Source organism: Schistocerca americana, chromosome 11 (genome assembly GCF_021461395.2).
Source record: "Schistocerca americana isolate TAMUIC-IGC-003095 chromosome 11, iqSchAmer2.1, whole genome shotgun sequence".
Classification (NCBI taxonomy): Eukaryota; Metazoa; Arthropoda; class Insecta; order Orthoptera; family Acrididae; genus Schistocerca; species Schistocerca americana.
The window spans coordinates 21940879-21957782 of record NC_060129.1 but is presented as its reverse complement, the minus strand read 5'-3'; the positions used below and the strand labels follow the sequence as shown (position 1 = coordinate 21957782).

General features: G+C 42.7%; 1 protein-coding gene across 1 annotated transcript; it reads left to right on the top strand.

Moving 5' to 3' along the window:
* Positions 1-11528: 11528 nt before the first annotated feature.
* LOC124553963 (speckle-type POZ protein-like) lies at positions 11529-15996 on the top strand. The gene is made up of 2 exons (XM_047127977.1): positions 11529-11594; positions 15416-15996. Exon 2 carries the CDS (start codon positions 15427-15429, stop codon positions 15994-15996), a length of 570 nt encoding a protein of 189 aa, XP_046983933.1. The 5' UTR covers positions 11529-11594; positions 15416-15426.
* The last annotated feature ends 908 nt before the right edge of the window (positions 15997-16904 follow it).

Sequence of the window (16904 nt, the reverse complement as noted above, 5' to 3'; positions counted from 1 at the left end):
TGAATTATAATCCTGTCTCTTGATGGACAAAGAAAATGAATGTGCACTATAGGAAGACCCTAAACTCCAGACCAGTCCCGATCCTTAACAAATGTATCCAGTAGCTTGTAAGTCATACTAATAATTTTCCACTTCTTCTGTTTCATATTGTAAATAAAAACCCGGGAAGCCGCATGAATTCCTGGCACCACAGCGGAAAGGACAGATGTACTGCATGATGAACGCCGTAGACAGCTAACACAGAAAGTGAAAGCATCACGAAGTGTAGTGCTACGTTATTAAACTGTAATTGAACCACAATGAGTCAACAGATGCTCGAACATTGTCCACTCTAGTTTAGTGAAAATAAGCAATCACTGTACTCATGTATTAGTTGTTAAGCTCAAGAGAAAGTAATTTCTGAATTCTATCCCCTGAAGAGCGAAATGAACGTTCACTTATTGTTATAAGCAAATATGGACCAAACTTAAAAATGCACATAAATGTTAGTCTTGGTATTATGGAATGAAGTGACTGATGAACAAAGAATGAAAAACTTTATTTTGAAAAATGATAAATATCTGATATATGTTTATAAATGTAATTTCAATTTAAGTACATAGTATGCCAGTAACATTATGTAAATGTCACACCAAAAATCACGAATATCTCATGAGGACATGAGGATCGAGGTAATCCTTCGGCATTCCCTCTCTCCTCATGGGAGGCAATGTGATATTCGCTATTTTTGACTTAATTAAAACAGCAAATACGAGTAGTTAATACTTTCAGCCAGAAGGCAAATACTTGTTTGTAAATAATGATTAATGTATAATGAGGCGTCGCATAGCGACGGTGGAATTTTCTAGTGATGTAATTTGTCGTCTTTGGGCGGCAATAAAAACAGAAAAATACGGATAGATATACGATCCTTCACTATTTTGTTCGCGGGAGAACAAATGAAGCCTGGAGCGCTAAGAAGACTTGTACTGTTTTTCTGAAGTAAGACGGACGCAGATTTGTGGCAGTCTGATCTAATTTTTACTAAATGTATAAAAACGTGTATGTCTGAGTTGAGTGAAGTGTAAAGAACTGTTATAACTTACCGTGACGACGCACGAGCGACTCAAAGAAGACAATGGCTATATAAAAGAGCGCTAAATGGACATGATACGGACATAAAAATCTACCGTCATTGTTGTATTAAGCTTAAGGTACGATATATGTTTTAGTTATAATAAATATTTGTTCTGGGAATACTGAATCATTTAGCAGTGCTCATTTCTATTATCTCCTCAGTATTATTTTCATTTTAATTATGCATTTTGCTAATATTACAGACGCCAAGATCAGCAGTCCAATGTGCGTGTTACATTGATAAAAAGAAAACTGTTTTATCGTCTTCTTGCATCAGCTTTAATATTGAATTTCTCTTTTGTGTGATGTTACAATTGTTTTTGCGCCCTTAAGAACTTTCTGGTCCCTTAGGAAATTTTTTTGTCATAACAATAACTTCACAACCGGGTATGATCGTATCTACGATCATGAAGTAATTAGAAAGACGATAACGCAACTTCTTAATCAATAGCACGCTAGTTGTGACTGCCTCAAGCCACGCGAAACTGCAAGTAGAAACTATTCACATCTCATAATGCAATATTTTATGACAATGGTCAATCCATGATTCTTACGCCAATTGTGATTGATAAAACAGCAAGCTAAATCTCAATTTCCAACTTTCCATTGAATAGCAACATCACTTTTATTTTGTAGCATCACAACTATCAACGCCTCTGAAGGATGGAACCAGGCGATAGACATGTTAATACCAAAACTTCGACCAAATGTTTACTCATTACTGAAAAGCCTGGTACAGTGTCCTTTGACCACAAGTTTGACCCATTAATTTCGAATTTCGGTGGGAAAATAGGAGAGAATTGAGAAATTTAGACTGATGAGACTACTGTAAAGAATCAAACTGATGCCAGCTTAAAATCATTTCTGACCTGTGTCACCTCTGTACGGAAATTGCAGTGAAGAAGAAACGTGACAGCCATTGGAAATTACGTGAACATTGAAAACAAGTTCACTGTAACTCGTACACACTGGAATGCTTATAAATCCACGAGTCTGAATGGATGTACCGCTTGTTGTCAGACAATATGAATGTGTGTGTGTGTGTTTGTCTGAAAGCTCCAGAATATATCTTTTGGAAAGGGAGGCAGACTCTCTCATCTCTGAACTGCTCATCCTGAAAATGATGGCTGGATACACGGTGGCTTGCAGTCACTGGATAAAACGCCGACGCTGTTTATGACCGTTTTATACTGCATTCTTTACCACAGAGATGGGCCCTGCATCTTCTTCTTCAGGAAACAAGAGGTAAATATCAGTCTGTTCAAACTAGTGTTGGTATGTCAATCTATTTAGACTTGCAATGGTAATGGAAGCCAGAGACTGTGGAGGTGCCAAGTTAGACGCGTTAGGTGCTGCTGGTAAAAGTATCCGCCAGCCACACACCTCGAAGTAGTCGACACTATTCTCACCTCCTTACGGCGCCAGTACTTAAATGCCAGTACAGGGCGCAGACCGAGGTGTGCAGGCAGACATCGTCCCTCGATTGCCACACGACCACAATAAGACAGTATGCGGATAACATCGCTACAGACCTCACACCTCCCTCCGCCGAACACCCACCTCTGTGTCGAGGATGCTACAGGATGTTTGAAAAAGTGTCCCGCGATCTTTAAAGGTAAGCGCGAGAACTCAAACGGTTAGAACTCGACGAAAATGAGCTTAGAATATAAGTCGCTCATCCCAGAAATTACGCTACGAAGCACTCGCATGCCAAACAGCACGTCTTAGCACGAGACACATTCGAATGATCACCTTTCGGAGGTCCAAAATAAGAACTTTGGGAACGCGGAGAAACAAAATGTCGACATACTAGCGCCAAAAGCACGCGTGTATCATCGCCGTGCTTGTCGCTACATTCCGCTCTGCTTATAATAATTACAGCGAACTTTTTCTGCTCAAAATAAAGTGTTGCACAGCCATTGAAACTTGGGTGTACAGGAGTTGGGATCACACTAATTACATTTTCAGACGCCGTTATTTATACGTGAGTTCGTGACCTGCCTTTTGGTAAAAGTGTTGTAACGTAAGCTTGCATTTCGATGCAAAAAGTCTACTGTATGGCACAGAGTGAAGTCTAACGATGAACCTACGATCGTGTAGCTTTACGCGTCGTTTTCCACTCTGCGTTCTTACAAAATCGACGACCCTTCTCACGCAGAGCTTACGCAGTGTTTTCGTTTCCCTCGCTGTGCTTTCGGTGCTGTTGTACGGACACTGGAAATGATCCTCCCTCACCCCTCGAACAGGTGGTCGTCCAAATGCCTCTCGTGGTCAGACGGGCTGTTTTGTACGCGAGTGTACAGGGCGTACCAAAAAGGACGGCGCAGAGTTACACGGCTGAAAGTACACGACAGTAGAAGCGCAAATGTCGAGTAGAAATGGGCCCCGAGACGCACACCTCAAAAGTTATGAGCACTTGTTCACTGGAAGAGTTGTGTTCCAAAGTACCGAAGGTGAACAGGTGCTCAAAGTGTGCTGCCCCTGAGTAAAAATTCGCTCATATTTTATCAGCACAAGATGTACATAGCCTCAAAGTACGCAAAGTGGTAGGATAATGAATACATAAATTTTATTTGTTAAAAGGAATTCTGTTATATGTTATAGACCGCAAGACAAAGTGGTGGGCGTGGCTGCCGATCGCGGTACAACAGCGACCTGGCGTCTAAAGAAAAAAAGAATACATAAGGCCAAAAAAGAGTTAATCATTTAAAACAACAATGATGTAAAAGAATAAGAATTTTAGTAGTATGTGAGAAGTAGGTCTGAAGCAGACACAGAGTTCGTCGTTTGTTCTTGGTTAGGACACTAGTTCAGCGTTTGACGCTTAATTAATATTATATCTGGCAATGGGAGAATTTATGATCTGACTTAAGTATTTACATCGATACGTAAAGAAAGGAAAATTAGCAAGATAATATTGGATTCTATCCTGATTGGAAAATTTGAAATTTGTCATCACTTACGTAAGGCTCATGTTTTCGTATAATTCTGAAGAAGATAAGTCTGTTTTCACTTAAGATGAGTGAACAACCATATAAAATTCGTTGTATAAAAGCGAATAATTCTCGGTCGGAGATTGTTCCTATGTTAATTGAAATGGGAAGTTTTAAAGATAGATGCTACGAAATGGTTTATAAAACAAGGACTGAGCTGTTCTAGAAAGTTGAACAGAGGTTCAATGTAGTATCTGAAGTTAGTTTCAGAATAAATTTTGTTTGGGTTGAAAAGTGACATAGCTGACTTTGGTTGAACTTTCGTTGTCTTCAGAGTAGTAGTTCTATATTGTAAAATGCCTACTACAGTAGTACAAGTTTATATGACTACTGGCTCTGCAGATCATGAAGAAATTGATGAAATGTATGATGAGATAAAAGAAATTATTCAGGAAGTGATGGGAGGCGAAAATTTAATAAAAAAAGTGGCTCTGAGCACTATGGGACTTAACATCTAAGGTCATCAGTCCCCTAGACTTAGAACTACTTAAACCTAACTAACCTATGGACACCACACACATCCATGCCCGAGGTAGAATTCGAACCTGCGACCGTAGCAGCAGCGCGGTTCCGGACTGAAGTGCCTAGAACCGCTCGGCCACAAAGACCGGCCAAAATTTAATAGTCATGGGTGACTGAAATTCAAGAGTAGGAAAAGGGAGAGAAGGAAACATAGTAGGTGAATATGGATTGGGAGTAAGAAATGAAAGAGGAAGCCGTCTGGTAGAATTTTGCACAGAGCATAACTTAATCATAGCTAACACTTGGTTCAAGAATCATGAAAGAAGTTTGTATACATGGAAGAATCCTGGAGATATTGACAGGTTTCACATAGATTATGTAATGGTAAGACAGAGATTTAGGAACCAGGTTTTAAATTGTAAGACATTTCCAGGGGCAGATGTGGATTCTGGCCACAATCTATTGGTTATGAACTGTAGATTAAAACTGAAGAAACTGCAAAAAGGTGGGAATTTAAGGAGATGGGACCTGGATAAATTGACTAAACCAGAGGCTGTACAGACTTTCAGGGAGAGCATAAGGGAACAATAGACAGGAATGGGGAAAGAAATACAATAGAAGAAGAATAAGTAGCTCTGAGGGATGAAGTAGTGAAGGCAGCAGAGAATCAAGTAGGTAAAAAGACGAGAGCTAGTAGAAATCCTTTGGTAACAGAAGAGCTACTGAATCTAATTGATGAGAGGAGAAAATATAAAAATGCAGTAAATGAAACAGACAAAAAGGAATACAAACGTCTCAAAAATGAGATGTACAGGAAGTGCAAAATGGCTAAGCAGGGATGGCTAGAGAACAAATGTAAGGCCGTAGAGGCTTATCTCACTAGGGGTAAGATAGATACTGCCTACAGGAAAATTAAAGAGACCTTTGGAGAAAAGAGAGCCACTTGTATGAATATCAAGAGCTCAGATGGAAACCTAGTTCTAAGCAATGAAGGGAAAGCAGAAAGGTGGAAGGAGTATATAGAGGGTCTATACAAGGGTGATGTACTTGATGGCAATGTTATGGAAATGGAAGAGGATGTAGATGAAGATGAAATGGGAGTTACGATACTGCGTGAAGAGTTTGACAGAGAACTGTAAGACCTGAGTCGAAACAAGGCCCCAGGAGTGGACAATATTCCATTAGAACTACTGGCGGCCTTGGGAGAACCAGTCCTGAAAAAACTCTACCATCTGGTGAGCAAGATGTACGAGACAGGCGACATACCCTCAGACTTCAAGAAGAATATAATAATTCCAATCCCAAAGAAAGCAGGTGTTGACAGATGTGATAATTACCGAACAATCAGTTTAATAAGTCACAGCTGCAAAATACTAACGCGAATTCTTTACAGATGAATGGAAAAACTGGTAGATGCCGACCTCGGGGAAGATCAGTTTGGATTCCGTAGAAATGTTGGAACACATGAGGCAATACTGACCTTACGACTTATCTCAGAAGAAAGATTAAGGAAAGGAAAACCTACGTTTCTAACATTTGTAGACTTAGAGAAACCTTATGACAATGTTGACTTGAATACTCTCTTTCAAATTCTAAAGGTGGCAGGGGCAAAATACAGGAAGCACACAATTTGTACGGAAACCAGATAGCAGTTATAAGAGTTGAGGGGCACGAAAGGGAAGCAGTGGTTGGGAAGGGAGTGAGACAGGGTTGTAGCCCCTCCCCGATGTTATTCAATCTGTATATTGAGCAAGCAGTAAAGGAAACAAAAGGAAAATTCAGACTAGGTATTAAAATCCATGGCGAAGAAATAAAAACTTTGAGGTTCGCCGATGACATTGCATTTCTGTTAGAGACAGCAATGGACTTGGAAGAGCAGTTGAACGGAATGGACAGTGTCTTGAAAGGAAGATATAAGAGGAACGCCAACAAAAGCAAAACGAGTATAATGGAATGTAGTCGAATTAAGTCGGGTGATGCTGAGGGAGTTAGATTAAGAAATGAGACACTTAAAGTAGTAAAGGAGTTTTGCTATTTGGGGAGCAAAATAACTGATGATGGTCGGAGTAGAGAGGATATAAAATGTAGACTGGCAATGGCAAGGAAAGCGTTTCTGAAGAAGAGAAATTTGTTAACATCGAATATAGATTTAAGTGTGAGGAAGTCATTTCTGAAAGTATTTGTATGGAGTGTAGCCATGTATGGAAGTGAAACATGGATGATAAATAGTTTGGACAAGAGGAGAATAGAAGCTTTCGAAATGTGGTGCTACAGAAGAATGCTGAAGATTAGATGGGTAGATCACATAACTAATGGGGAGGTATTGAACAGGATTGGGGAGAAGAGAAGTTTGTGGCACAACTTGACAAGAAGAAGGGACCGGTTGGTAGGACATGTTCTGATGCATCAAGGGATCACAAATTTAGCATTGGAGGGCAGCGTGGAGGGTAAAAATCGTAGAGGGAGACCAAGAGGTAAATACACTAAACAGATTCAGAAGGATGTAGGTAGCAGTAAGTACTGGGAGATGAAGAAGCTTGCACAGGATAGAGTAGCATGGAGAGCTGCATCGAACCAGTCACAGGACTGAAGACCACAACAACAACAACAACATTGTAAAATACGCGAAGCTATCAATTGATGAGAAAGTGACGACAAGTGTAAGTGAAGCCTCTGTTGTATATTGATTTTTTTTGATGATAGGTGTCGGTATATGTAGTGGTAATGGTAGTATGGACCAAAACAAGAAAAACATGTCCAGTAAACATGTGCCCTAAAATGCATACCTTAACAGCTTCTGAACTGCTACCCCTGTAGAAACGTTATTACCGGCCAGTGTTCAACAGAAGATCCCAAAGAGGATGGAAATAGATAATCGCTTTAGACTACAATGTGAGTTCTGAGGAAAACAGCACACCACTTCTGAGCTGTGGTTGCCTGGCTGACGTATCTGAAGATTCCGGTGAAGATATCAAGAGAAGATACTGACAGGGTACGACACCATAAATTGATGACGCTACCCAACTAGCGTATCAAACAGATTTTCAAGGAATAGTGTCAATAGGCAATCACAACATAATACAATCTACCTTCTTAGTTGTGGAATCAGTAGAAACGATTAGCGGTGTTAAAATATATTGATGTACAGTTGTAATCTCTCACGATCAATATCGTAAATCAATCCACAATATATAAGAAAACTTCTGAGTACACTACAGAGAATCTTTAGAGATGGATTCTCTACACTAATGTGTGTTAGTTGGGCCTATACTTTGGTAACAACAACTTCGTTCAGTAATATAACACCACAGTTTTATTTACGCCGTTAGTGTCGAAAAGTGTAGGCAACCTGTACGCGTACGTTATATGCAACAAAATTAATCTGACACCGACTCATTGGATCAATAGTTTTTTTTCTCTTTTCAGAATACGTACAGCGCCACCTCAATTCAGCACCCAAATAAAAACTCATAATGTTGTAATTCCAAGTTGGCAAATCACAAATCACAAATTTACCCATTTGTTGGGGGTTGTGACTACTAACCCCTGTGGAGAGTGTAAACGATTGTGTGATTAAATCCTGGCCATTTCACCTGAGGAATTTATGCTATTGTAATAGTTGTTCTTCCCATTTCATACTGAAATAAGCAATTGCGAGTTTAATTACTGTGAGCACTTACGCTGATGACATTACTATTTGATAGTAAGTAAAGTGAACAATTGCCAGACAAACTAAAAAAAAAGTTCTTATTCTACATTTAAAAAGGGTTAGTAACCGCAAATGTCCAACGCCTGAAGAGGTTGAGTCTTGTACATTATTTCATGCAGGGACAAAAGTGGGGGTGGAGCTTACTCATTTGTTTTTCTTTATTTTTGATTTATTATTCAATACTGAAAGTAGGGACTTTTTTTTCAAATCTTTTCCAGCAAAAGATTATATAACAACTGAAATTGTTGAAACATAAAAGACTGAAATATTGTGTAACGTTCCTCAAGGACAATAAGTTAATGTTCATCGTTAAATTAAAATCAAAATTCCACTGGTGTCCGAACTCATTGTGTAGTTAGTTAATACTACTTATATTCTTGTGTCAATGTCTCTGATCATTTTAAATGCAGAAATAATAATACAAATACTTCTGAAGAGAAATATTTAGTAACGTTTTTCTCTAAAGTGAAAAGCATAAGATTGAATTTTGACAGTTACGATATAAAGTTTAAACTGTCAGAGAGGTTACCTGCCTCTGGTAGAAAAGATATATTTTATCACATCCAAACAGTACTCAAACAGCAGTCATTTGTCTATCAGATCAGCTGAACGCAAATAGTCGTTTTTGTGTCGTTAATTTTCTTTAACGTTGTTTTATCAATCTGATGGAAATAACGATTTCTTTTATCATCTAAAGAAATACCTTTTTATATTAATCCTCTTCAAATACATGGCACAGGCATAGGATTGTTTTATCGTAAGCAAACATGACTTACAGATTGCAATACTCGGGTACGTAATATTTTGTGCGTCTCTGCACTGAGAGTCCCACTAGTATCTCTATTGGCATTTATTTGGGCGGAAGCTATAAGTAGGGCAGTAATTTGTGAATTTGTGATTTGCCGACTTGGAATTACAACGTTGTGGTGTTATATTACTGAACGAAGTTGTTACCAAAGTATAGGCCCAACGAACATACATTAGTGTAGAGAATCCATCTCTAAGGATTCTCTGTAGTGTACTCAGAAGTTTTCTTATATATTGTGGATTAATTTACGATATTGATCGTGAGAGATTACAACTGTACATCAATATATTTTAACACCGCTAATCGTTTCTACTGATTCCACAACTGAGAAGGTAGATTGTATTATGTTGTGATTGCCTATTGACACTATTCCTTGAAAATCTGTTTGATACGCTAGTCGGGTGGTGTCGTCAATTTATGGTGTCATACCCTGTCAGTATCTTCTCTTGATATCTTCACCGGAATCTTCAGATACGTCAGCCAGGCAACCACAGCTCAGAAGTGGTGTGCTGTTTTCCTCAGAACTGATGTTGTACTTTGAAGTGATTACCTATTGCCATCCTCTTTGGGATCTTCTGTTGAACACTGGCCGGTAATAACGTTTCTTCAGGGGTAGCAGTTCAGAAGCTGTTAAGGTATGCATTTTAGAGCACATGTTTACTGGACATGTTTTTCTTGTTTTGATCCGTACTACCACTTGCCAAAATATGGGAAGCAAAGAGCTTGCAGTAGAAGAGATTTATTTCACAATATTGAAAACCAAGAATACCTCATAGCTCTTAAGGTATGCGTTTTAGAACCCTTGTTTACTTGACACTTGTGCTCCTATTATCGTGTACTTTCAGCTCGGTAGGTTTGCTCCATCCTTTTTTAATACACCCTGTATACACACACACACACACACACACACACACACACACAAACGGTGATTCTCATTCCGGAAAACGGAAGGTGTCCCTGATCTTCTGTAGCTGTGTAGATACAGAGAGGACAGCAAAAGAAATTTTGTAACATCAAACTTAATGAAAGAAGAAATGTACATTCTTTTGTTAAAGGGTGAGATAGCGTGTCCGACACTTTCAGACTCTCCTTTCAAGTTAAGCTCGATTTATCTGCAGACGTCGGCTGTGTTGACGTTATCGCACTTTGGAGTAAGCGCTCGGAGAGATAAGCTGGTTACCAAGTGACCCTTATCGCAATTTAACAATTGTGAAGTCGGCTGACAGATGTACCGCGCTGTGTGCTCTGGGGAGAGTTAAGTTTTTCAAACAGTGATTCCCGTTAGCGAAACTGCTAAGAAAATACGGTAGCTCCCATCAGAGTGACTCTTATCAACACAATAATAGCAACTACAAATAAGTCGGCAGTTACGTTTGGGGTAAACATCTCGAGCCATTAATATCACGAATTGCTATAAAATATCACGAATTTCTATAAATTTACCACTACAGGGAGCGAGTGGACTCGAATTTGACATTCTCTTTTCTACTGGTTCGTGATAATTTCGAGGAGCAAACTGTCTTTCTTTGCCCTGAATCGACAACAGATTACCTTTCTTCGAAAATCATTCACCAGATGTAGTGATGCAGCAATAAATTTACAACTGCTGCAAGTTTAAATTTCAGTTTTGTGACCACAGCACAGAATAAACGTCAATAAGGTAATTTCGAGAACGAGTGTTACGTTTCTGATGCTTCAAGGCCGGTGTCGTACCCCATCCTCGAGGTGTCCACGAGAGTAGTTCTTCGACAAGATAACGCGACACCCGGCCTGCCTCAGTACGGAAGGCACTGGGCTACTCCCCCGGCTGGCGCACTCTCCGAGTCTCTCAGCCGCCGGACACTTTCGGTGATGGGCCGCCGACAGCCTGTCGCAGACGATGCTGGCTGGCCGCTACCACCGGTGGGGTCTGCACGCGGTGGCTGACCGAGCTCAGTCTGGTTCGGTGCCGGGCTGCGACAGAGCAGTTTCTGAACTATCGATTGCAGTGGCCAATATTCTGAAGGTCCAAAAAAAATTATACATACTATTTGTCTGTTTCACGTCAGACTATTCGCTCAAATGAAAGAGAACTGACTTACAACCATCAGCAGTACAACTCCACCTGTTCCACAGACAATGGAAAACAAACTGTTTGAGCCCATTGAAATACAGATTGTGTGCGAACTTATCACTTGAGAAGTACCAAATTTCGGTCAGACACAGAACTGGCGTCGAAATTTTAAAATTTCTGAAAGTGAGACGTGTCAGCCGGCAACGACAGACAGGTTACGTAACCCCGGTCGGTCGGCGCGCTCTAGATCGGAGATAACCTGATAGGGGCCGCCACCTGACGGTCGCGCACGCGGCAACAGGTGGACAGAGTGACGTCACGCGGACTCTGCCCCCGCCGCCAGCCATATAAGCGGGGAGCGGGCTGTCCGCGCCGACACCGCTGCACCGGCGACCGACGGAGCGTTCTGCGTGCTGCGCTGACTTTGTGACGTCACTTCTCCCCGAGTCTGAGGTGAGTAGAGGCTGAGGCCCGCCTGCCGGCACAGTGGCTCCACGCTGCCAGCAGGCGCCGCACTGCTCGGACAGCCGGTAGCGCCTCCCCGCTCTGCCGAGTCTGTGCGCGGCAGCTCTGTAATTTGCAAAGGGGCACAGGGTGGGGCCGTAGTACGGGCCACGTGGCCGCCACAGTCCCGCTGCTTCACAGTAGTCGTGGCCGTGTCTCCCCGATGCCCTGGGCCTTCGTGTTCTGCACCTGTAGCGTTACACGTCTTTCGTGTTCTAACCGGGAAAAAAATGGTTTTCCCGGAGCTGAAAGACGCCACTGTAATAAACTGTCGCAAATGTCGAGACGACATTGTGCAGTGTAGAGTTATCGACGTGAACAGTTTCTCCAAATGAAATGTGATTCGTATACTTTTCAATTCAAACACGTTGTTCCCTTCACTTGCAGATCAATTCACAGCCTTTGTCTCCAGGGAGGTAAGCTCAGACCAAGTTGCCAAAAAGCCTCTCAATGTTACACAGAGATCAGACTATTGCTGTGATGTTATTTACTGTGATTTGTGCAGACAGTGGAAACTGCTACGTAGGACAACTCACACGATACAACTGAGAAGAAAGTAGCAGCTAACTGGTAACAAAACTCAGTTTCTCAGTTTTTGCCTATGCTAACCAACGAGTGCTTCAGATGTTGAAGCACTGTGTGTTGGCGTAGCTATAATCCTAGATGGAAACATAAACCGTGAGTGTGTCGTATTAAGACAGAAAGTGCGACGCCTGTCTATCTCCTCACGTTGCCCCCTTTAAGCATGTAGTGCCTCGTCACATCAGCTGATATGCACGGGGTAGGAGCGTATTCCATTGTGTGAAAAGTGTGAGGTCATCCGCGTGAGTGCTAAAAGGAATTCCTTAAACTTCGGTTACACAATAAATCATTCAAATCCAAGGTCGTAAATTCAACTAAATACCTAGGAATTACAATTACAAACAACTTAAATTGGAAGGAACACACAGAAAATGTTGTGGGGAACGCTAACCAAAGACTGTGTTTTATTGGCAGGACACTCAGAAAATGTAACAGATCTACTAAGGAGACTGACTACACTACACTTGTCCGTCCTCTTTTAGAATACTGCTGCGCGGTGTGGGGTCCTTACCAGATAGTACTGTCGGAGTATATCGAACATGTTCAAAGAAGAGCAGCACGTTTTGTATTATCGCGAAATACGGGAGAGAGTGTCACAGAAATGATACAGGATTTGGGCTGGACATAATTAAAAGAAAGGCGTTTGTCGTTGCGACGGAATGTTGTCACGAAATTCCAATCACCAGCTTTCTCTTCCGAATGCGGAAATATTTTGTTGACATCGACCTACATAGGGAGAAACGATTACAACGAAAAAATAAGGGAAATCAGAGCTCATACGCTATACGAGATTGGAATAATAGAGAATTCTGAAGGACATTGAACCGACTGCCAGGCACTTGAATGTGATTTGCAGAGTATCCATGTAGATGTGGATGTAGAGAAGTTTTTGTGGCGAAAATATCTGGAACTCTGTAGAGTAGTCGATTAAATGTGAAGGTTTCGTGCAATGGGAGAGGCGTCTTCCTTTACAGTTCAGTCATGTATGCTCTGAGACATCCAGTGATGGATGTGTGTCACAGATAAGGAGGAAGAAAATCATCCTCAGTCTGGATTTAAATATAAATGATGTCACGTTACGAGTAAAAGAAGTTTGTTGGTTTACCAGTTTTTACCACGACACAAATGAATAATCTTTGGACTTGGAATGATAAAATTTTTAGCAGATGAAAGCAGTTTCGAAGGGACTCCTGAAGCGTGTGTGTCACGCAACCCCGGTAACGAGTTTTCTGGACTGGTAGCTTCACTCGTTTCGTGGCAAATGGACGGGGGAGGAACATGTGGTAGTTCCGAGGCTGTATTACATTGCTACAGCTTCATTATTGTTTTTCACTTCGTTATGTCATAGAGGTATGAAATTATACCCTCTAGCGAATTATGGCAGTCTGTGTTGAGTGCAGAGATTTGGGCATTACTGTGGAAAAGGAAAAAAAAAAGTACTCACAGTGTCTGTGTGCGTGTGTGTGTGTGTGTGTGTGTGTGTGTGTGTGTGTGTGTGTGCGTGTGTGTGTGTGTGTAAAGTCATAACAGAAATAGACACGAATATAAAAGAGGAAATATGTTTATGGCTCTTGAGCAAGTACAGTTGTAATGCACTGGTCATTCTAGCAGTATGGCACATTTTGACACTGTACAGTGACCTATTTTCGTCTTGAACTCTGTGATAGCCGTTTCGAATAAGCGAATACGCGCTACTTCACACCGGTCACTGGTGAATGCTCAGAACAGACAGCAGTGAGTGATGTAGGGAGTGTGACTTGTCAAGTGGGAGAGAGTCTGCAGAGGACACCGTACAGGCTGTGAAAGATGATGAGAACATATGTGGAGGAAGTAGGATCGCCCACCCCTGTAGTGTGACGTATAGCGCGCTCGCTTGGCGGCAGGCAGGTGAAGTGGAAATTCCGCGCAGCGGATTACCGACCGTGGGTGGTGCAGCCGCCCGCCTCAGTGAGGTTTTCAGGCGGTTTCCCACACTCGTTTACGCTCATGCTGGGTCGGTTCACGATTTCCACTGCACAAAATACGGTACAGAAGCAGCGAGAGTGCGAACACACACACAGAACAAAGTGTCTCTCCTCCATTAGGTAACTGACGATTGTAGTGAGATTGACTGTGAGAAGAAGAAGAAGAAGAAGAAGAAGAAAAAGAAGAAGAGGAGGAGGAGGAGGTGTTGAGAAATAATGATCGCTAGTATTGATGTAGCATGAGGGGAAAAGCGTAACCACAAGATGTGTGGCTCACAATATAGGACAGTGAGGCTCTTAAGTCGCAGACAGTCAGTGTTAAATACATTAGTGACAACGTATAACTTACCGAGATTTGATCTGTGATGTTAGTAAGGGGAATAGTGAGACATGAGTTGCTTAGTTTACTGTATGAGAGTATGGGTCGACATTGTGACTCGATCGAATTTGAGTGGGGAAGAGGAAGAAGTCGTGGTGTTAAGGTAACTGCAATAAATAATGGGCAGCTATTTGTCCCCTAGTTTAGGTGAATTGTGTCAGTATCTAAAGTAGAGGTTATAAACACCGAATTTGAAATGCAATTAAATATTTGGTCTCCTAGAATCAGAAAGTGTAACTGAGAAATAAGATAAATGAAAACGATGCTGTTACGAATACCATCATTTAAATTGTGAGTGTGTGACATCAGTTACAAAACGATAGCTCATGTCTCAGCCAACTGACAGACACATTCTCTGTGAGCCGCTGCACAGCTGACCAATTCTCGGTTAGGTGTCGTCTTGTCGGAATGCGTCCAAAAGGCCGGGAAGGATTCGCAGTCCGAGTCCGACAGTTACCCCGTGGCAGTGTTCGCCGTTAAGTCACCCCCGACTTTAGTAGCAGAAGTTCGGTGCACTGTGCGAGGGAGCTGCTACGAGACGTGCGCAACTAGCTGCTAGCCGCGGAAGAATACAGATTTCTGGAGTCAAATACAATTCTTTTCGTAAATAACTGGAGAGACTGGGACAGTTACTGTCTCCATTTCTGCAGAAAGAAGTTAGGCAAATGAGGCCTGCACCACTCCTGAGGGCGCGTCCAAAATCAGGGTGCTGCGGCGAGACGGTAAGTCCGGAAAGCTGTGTTGCCGGAGATGTGCAGCTCGTCACGTGTGGCGCGAGTAGGCTCGTGCGCCGTACGAGTGTGGAGGGTGCCGTGTAAGGCCGGCTCGGTGGCGCCGTGTTTCAGGACCTTCCGCCATGTCGGCAGCTGCTGAGGTTCAGAGGACGGCGGCCGTGGACCTGGGCGCCCTGCTGGACGCGGGCGACGGCGCGGTCGTCACGCTGGTGGCGGGAGAGACGCGGCTGGCGGCGCACCGCGCGGTCCTGGCCGCCAGGAGCCCCGTGTTCCGAGCCATGTTCCAGCACGACACGCTGGAGGCCAGCTGCGGCGAGGTCAGAATTACAGACGTGGGGGGCCCGGTGCTGCGGCAGCTATTGTCTTACGTGTACACCCTGCAGGCCCCCCAGCTGACCGACACGGCCCCGGAGCTGTTGACGGCAGCCGACAAATACGGCCTGTCCGCCCTGAAGGCCGCCTGCGAACAGCAGGTGGCGGCACAGCTGGAGGTGGAGACGGCGGCGGCTGCAGCTGTGCTGGCGGTGAGGCACTCGTGCCCCAGCCTAACTGCGGCCGCCATCCACTTCATAAGGTCTCAAACACACAAAGTAATGGCGACGCAGGGCTGGGCAGATGCTATGCGTAGCTGCCCTGAGCATCTGATTGAAGTCAGTCGGCTGCTCGGTGAGCCACCAGCAGAACCCAGGTGAGCACGGGGCAGGGTGTTGTTCTACGTCTACCAGTAACGTACGTGTGTGTGTGTGTGTGCGTGTGTGTGAATTTCTGAGACTAAAATATTTGTCAGCATCTCACATCTGATGTACCAGTACTGTACAGTACCCGTGCACGGAATGCCATTCGCTGACAGCTCACGATGCCGTAATTGTCTTGTCACGACTGGTTTATTAAAGCTCCACGTTGAACTCTTTTTGTCAGCAGTTACGTCAAGTAAAGAAATCAGAGACGCCCAGTGTAACATCTCAGATACTTCCATTCTCTCCTGCTCCAGTTTCCCCACAGTCCCATGTTCACTACTATACAGTGCTGTGCTCAAACATACATTCTCGCAAATTTCTTCCTCATATTAACGCCCGTGTTTGATACTAGTAGACTTCTCTCGGCCAGAAATGCCATTTTTACCTGTGAAACTCTGCTTTTGATGTTGTCCTTCCTCCATCTGTTATTTTGCTGCCTAGTAAGCAGAACTCGTTAACTTCAATTACTTTGTGACCATCAACCCTGATGATAAGTTTCTCGCTGTTCTCATTTCTGCTACTTCCCATTACTTTCGTTTTTATTCAATTTCAGCTCAAACCATATTCCACATTCATTAGCTTCTTCATTCCATTCCCTGTAATTCTTCCCCACTTTCATTGAGGAAAGCAATCTCATCAGCAGTTCTTATCATTAATGTCGTTTCATCCTGATTACTTCTTCGATGTGTAGACTAAACAGTACGAGAGAAAGACTACATCCCTCTTTTACACACATTCTAATCCGAGAACTTCGTTATTCGTTTCCCAGTCTTATTGTTCCCTCTTCCTTGTTGTAAATATTGCATCTCTCCTGTCTTTCCCAAAGCTTACCCCTAATTTTCTCAGAGTTTCGTACATCTTGC

Bases quoted from the DNA above. Each gene is read 5' to 3' on its own strand.
- LOC124553963 (XM_047127977.1), top strand. From the start codon at position 15,427: ATGTCGGCAGCTGCTGAGGTTCAGAGGACGGCGGCCGTGGACCTGGGC.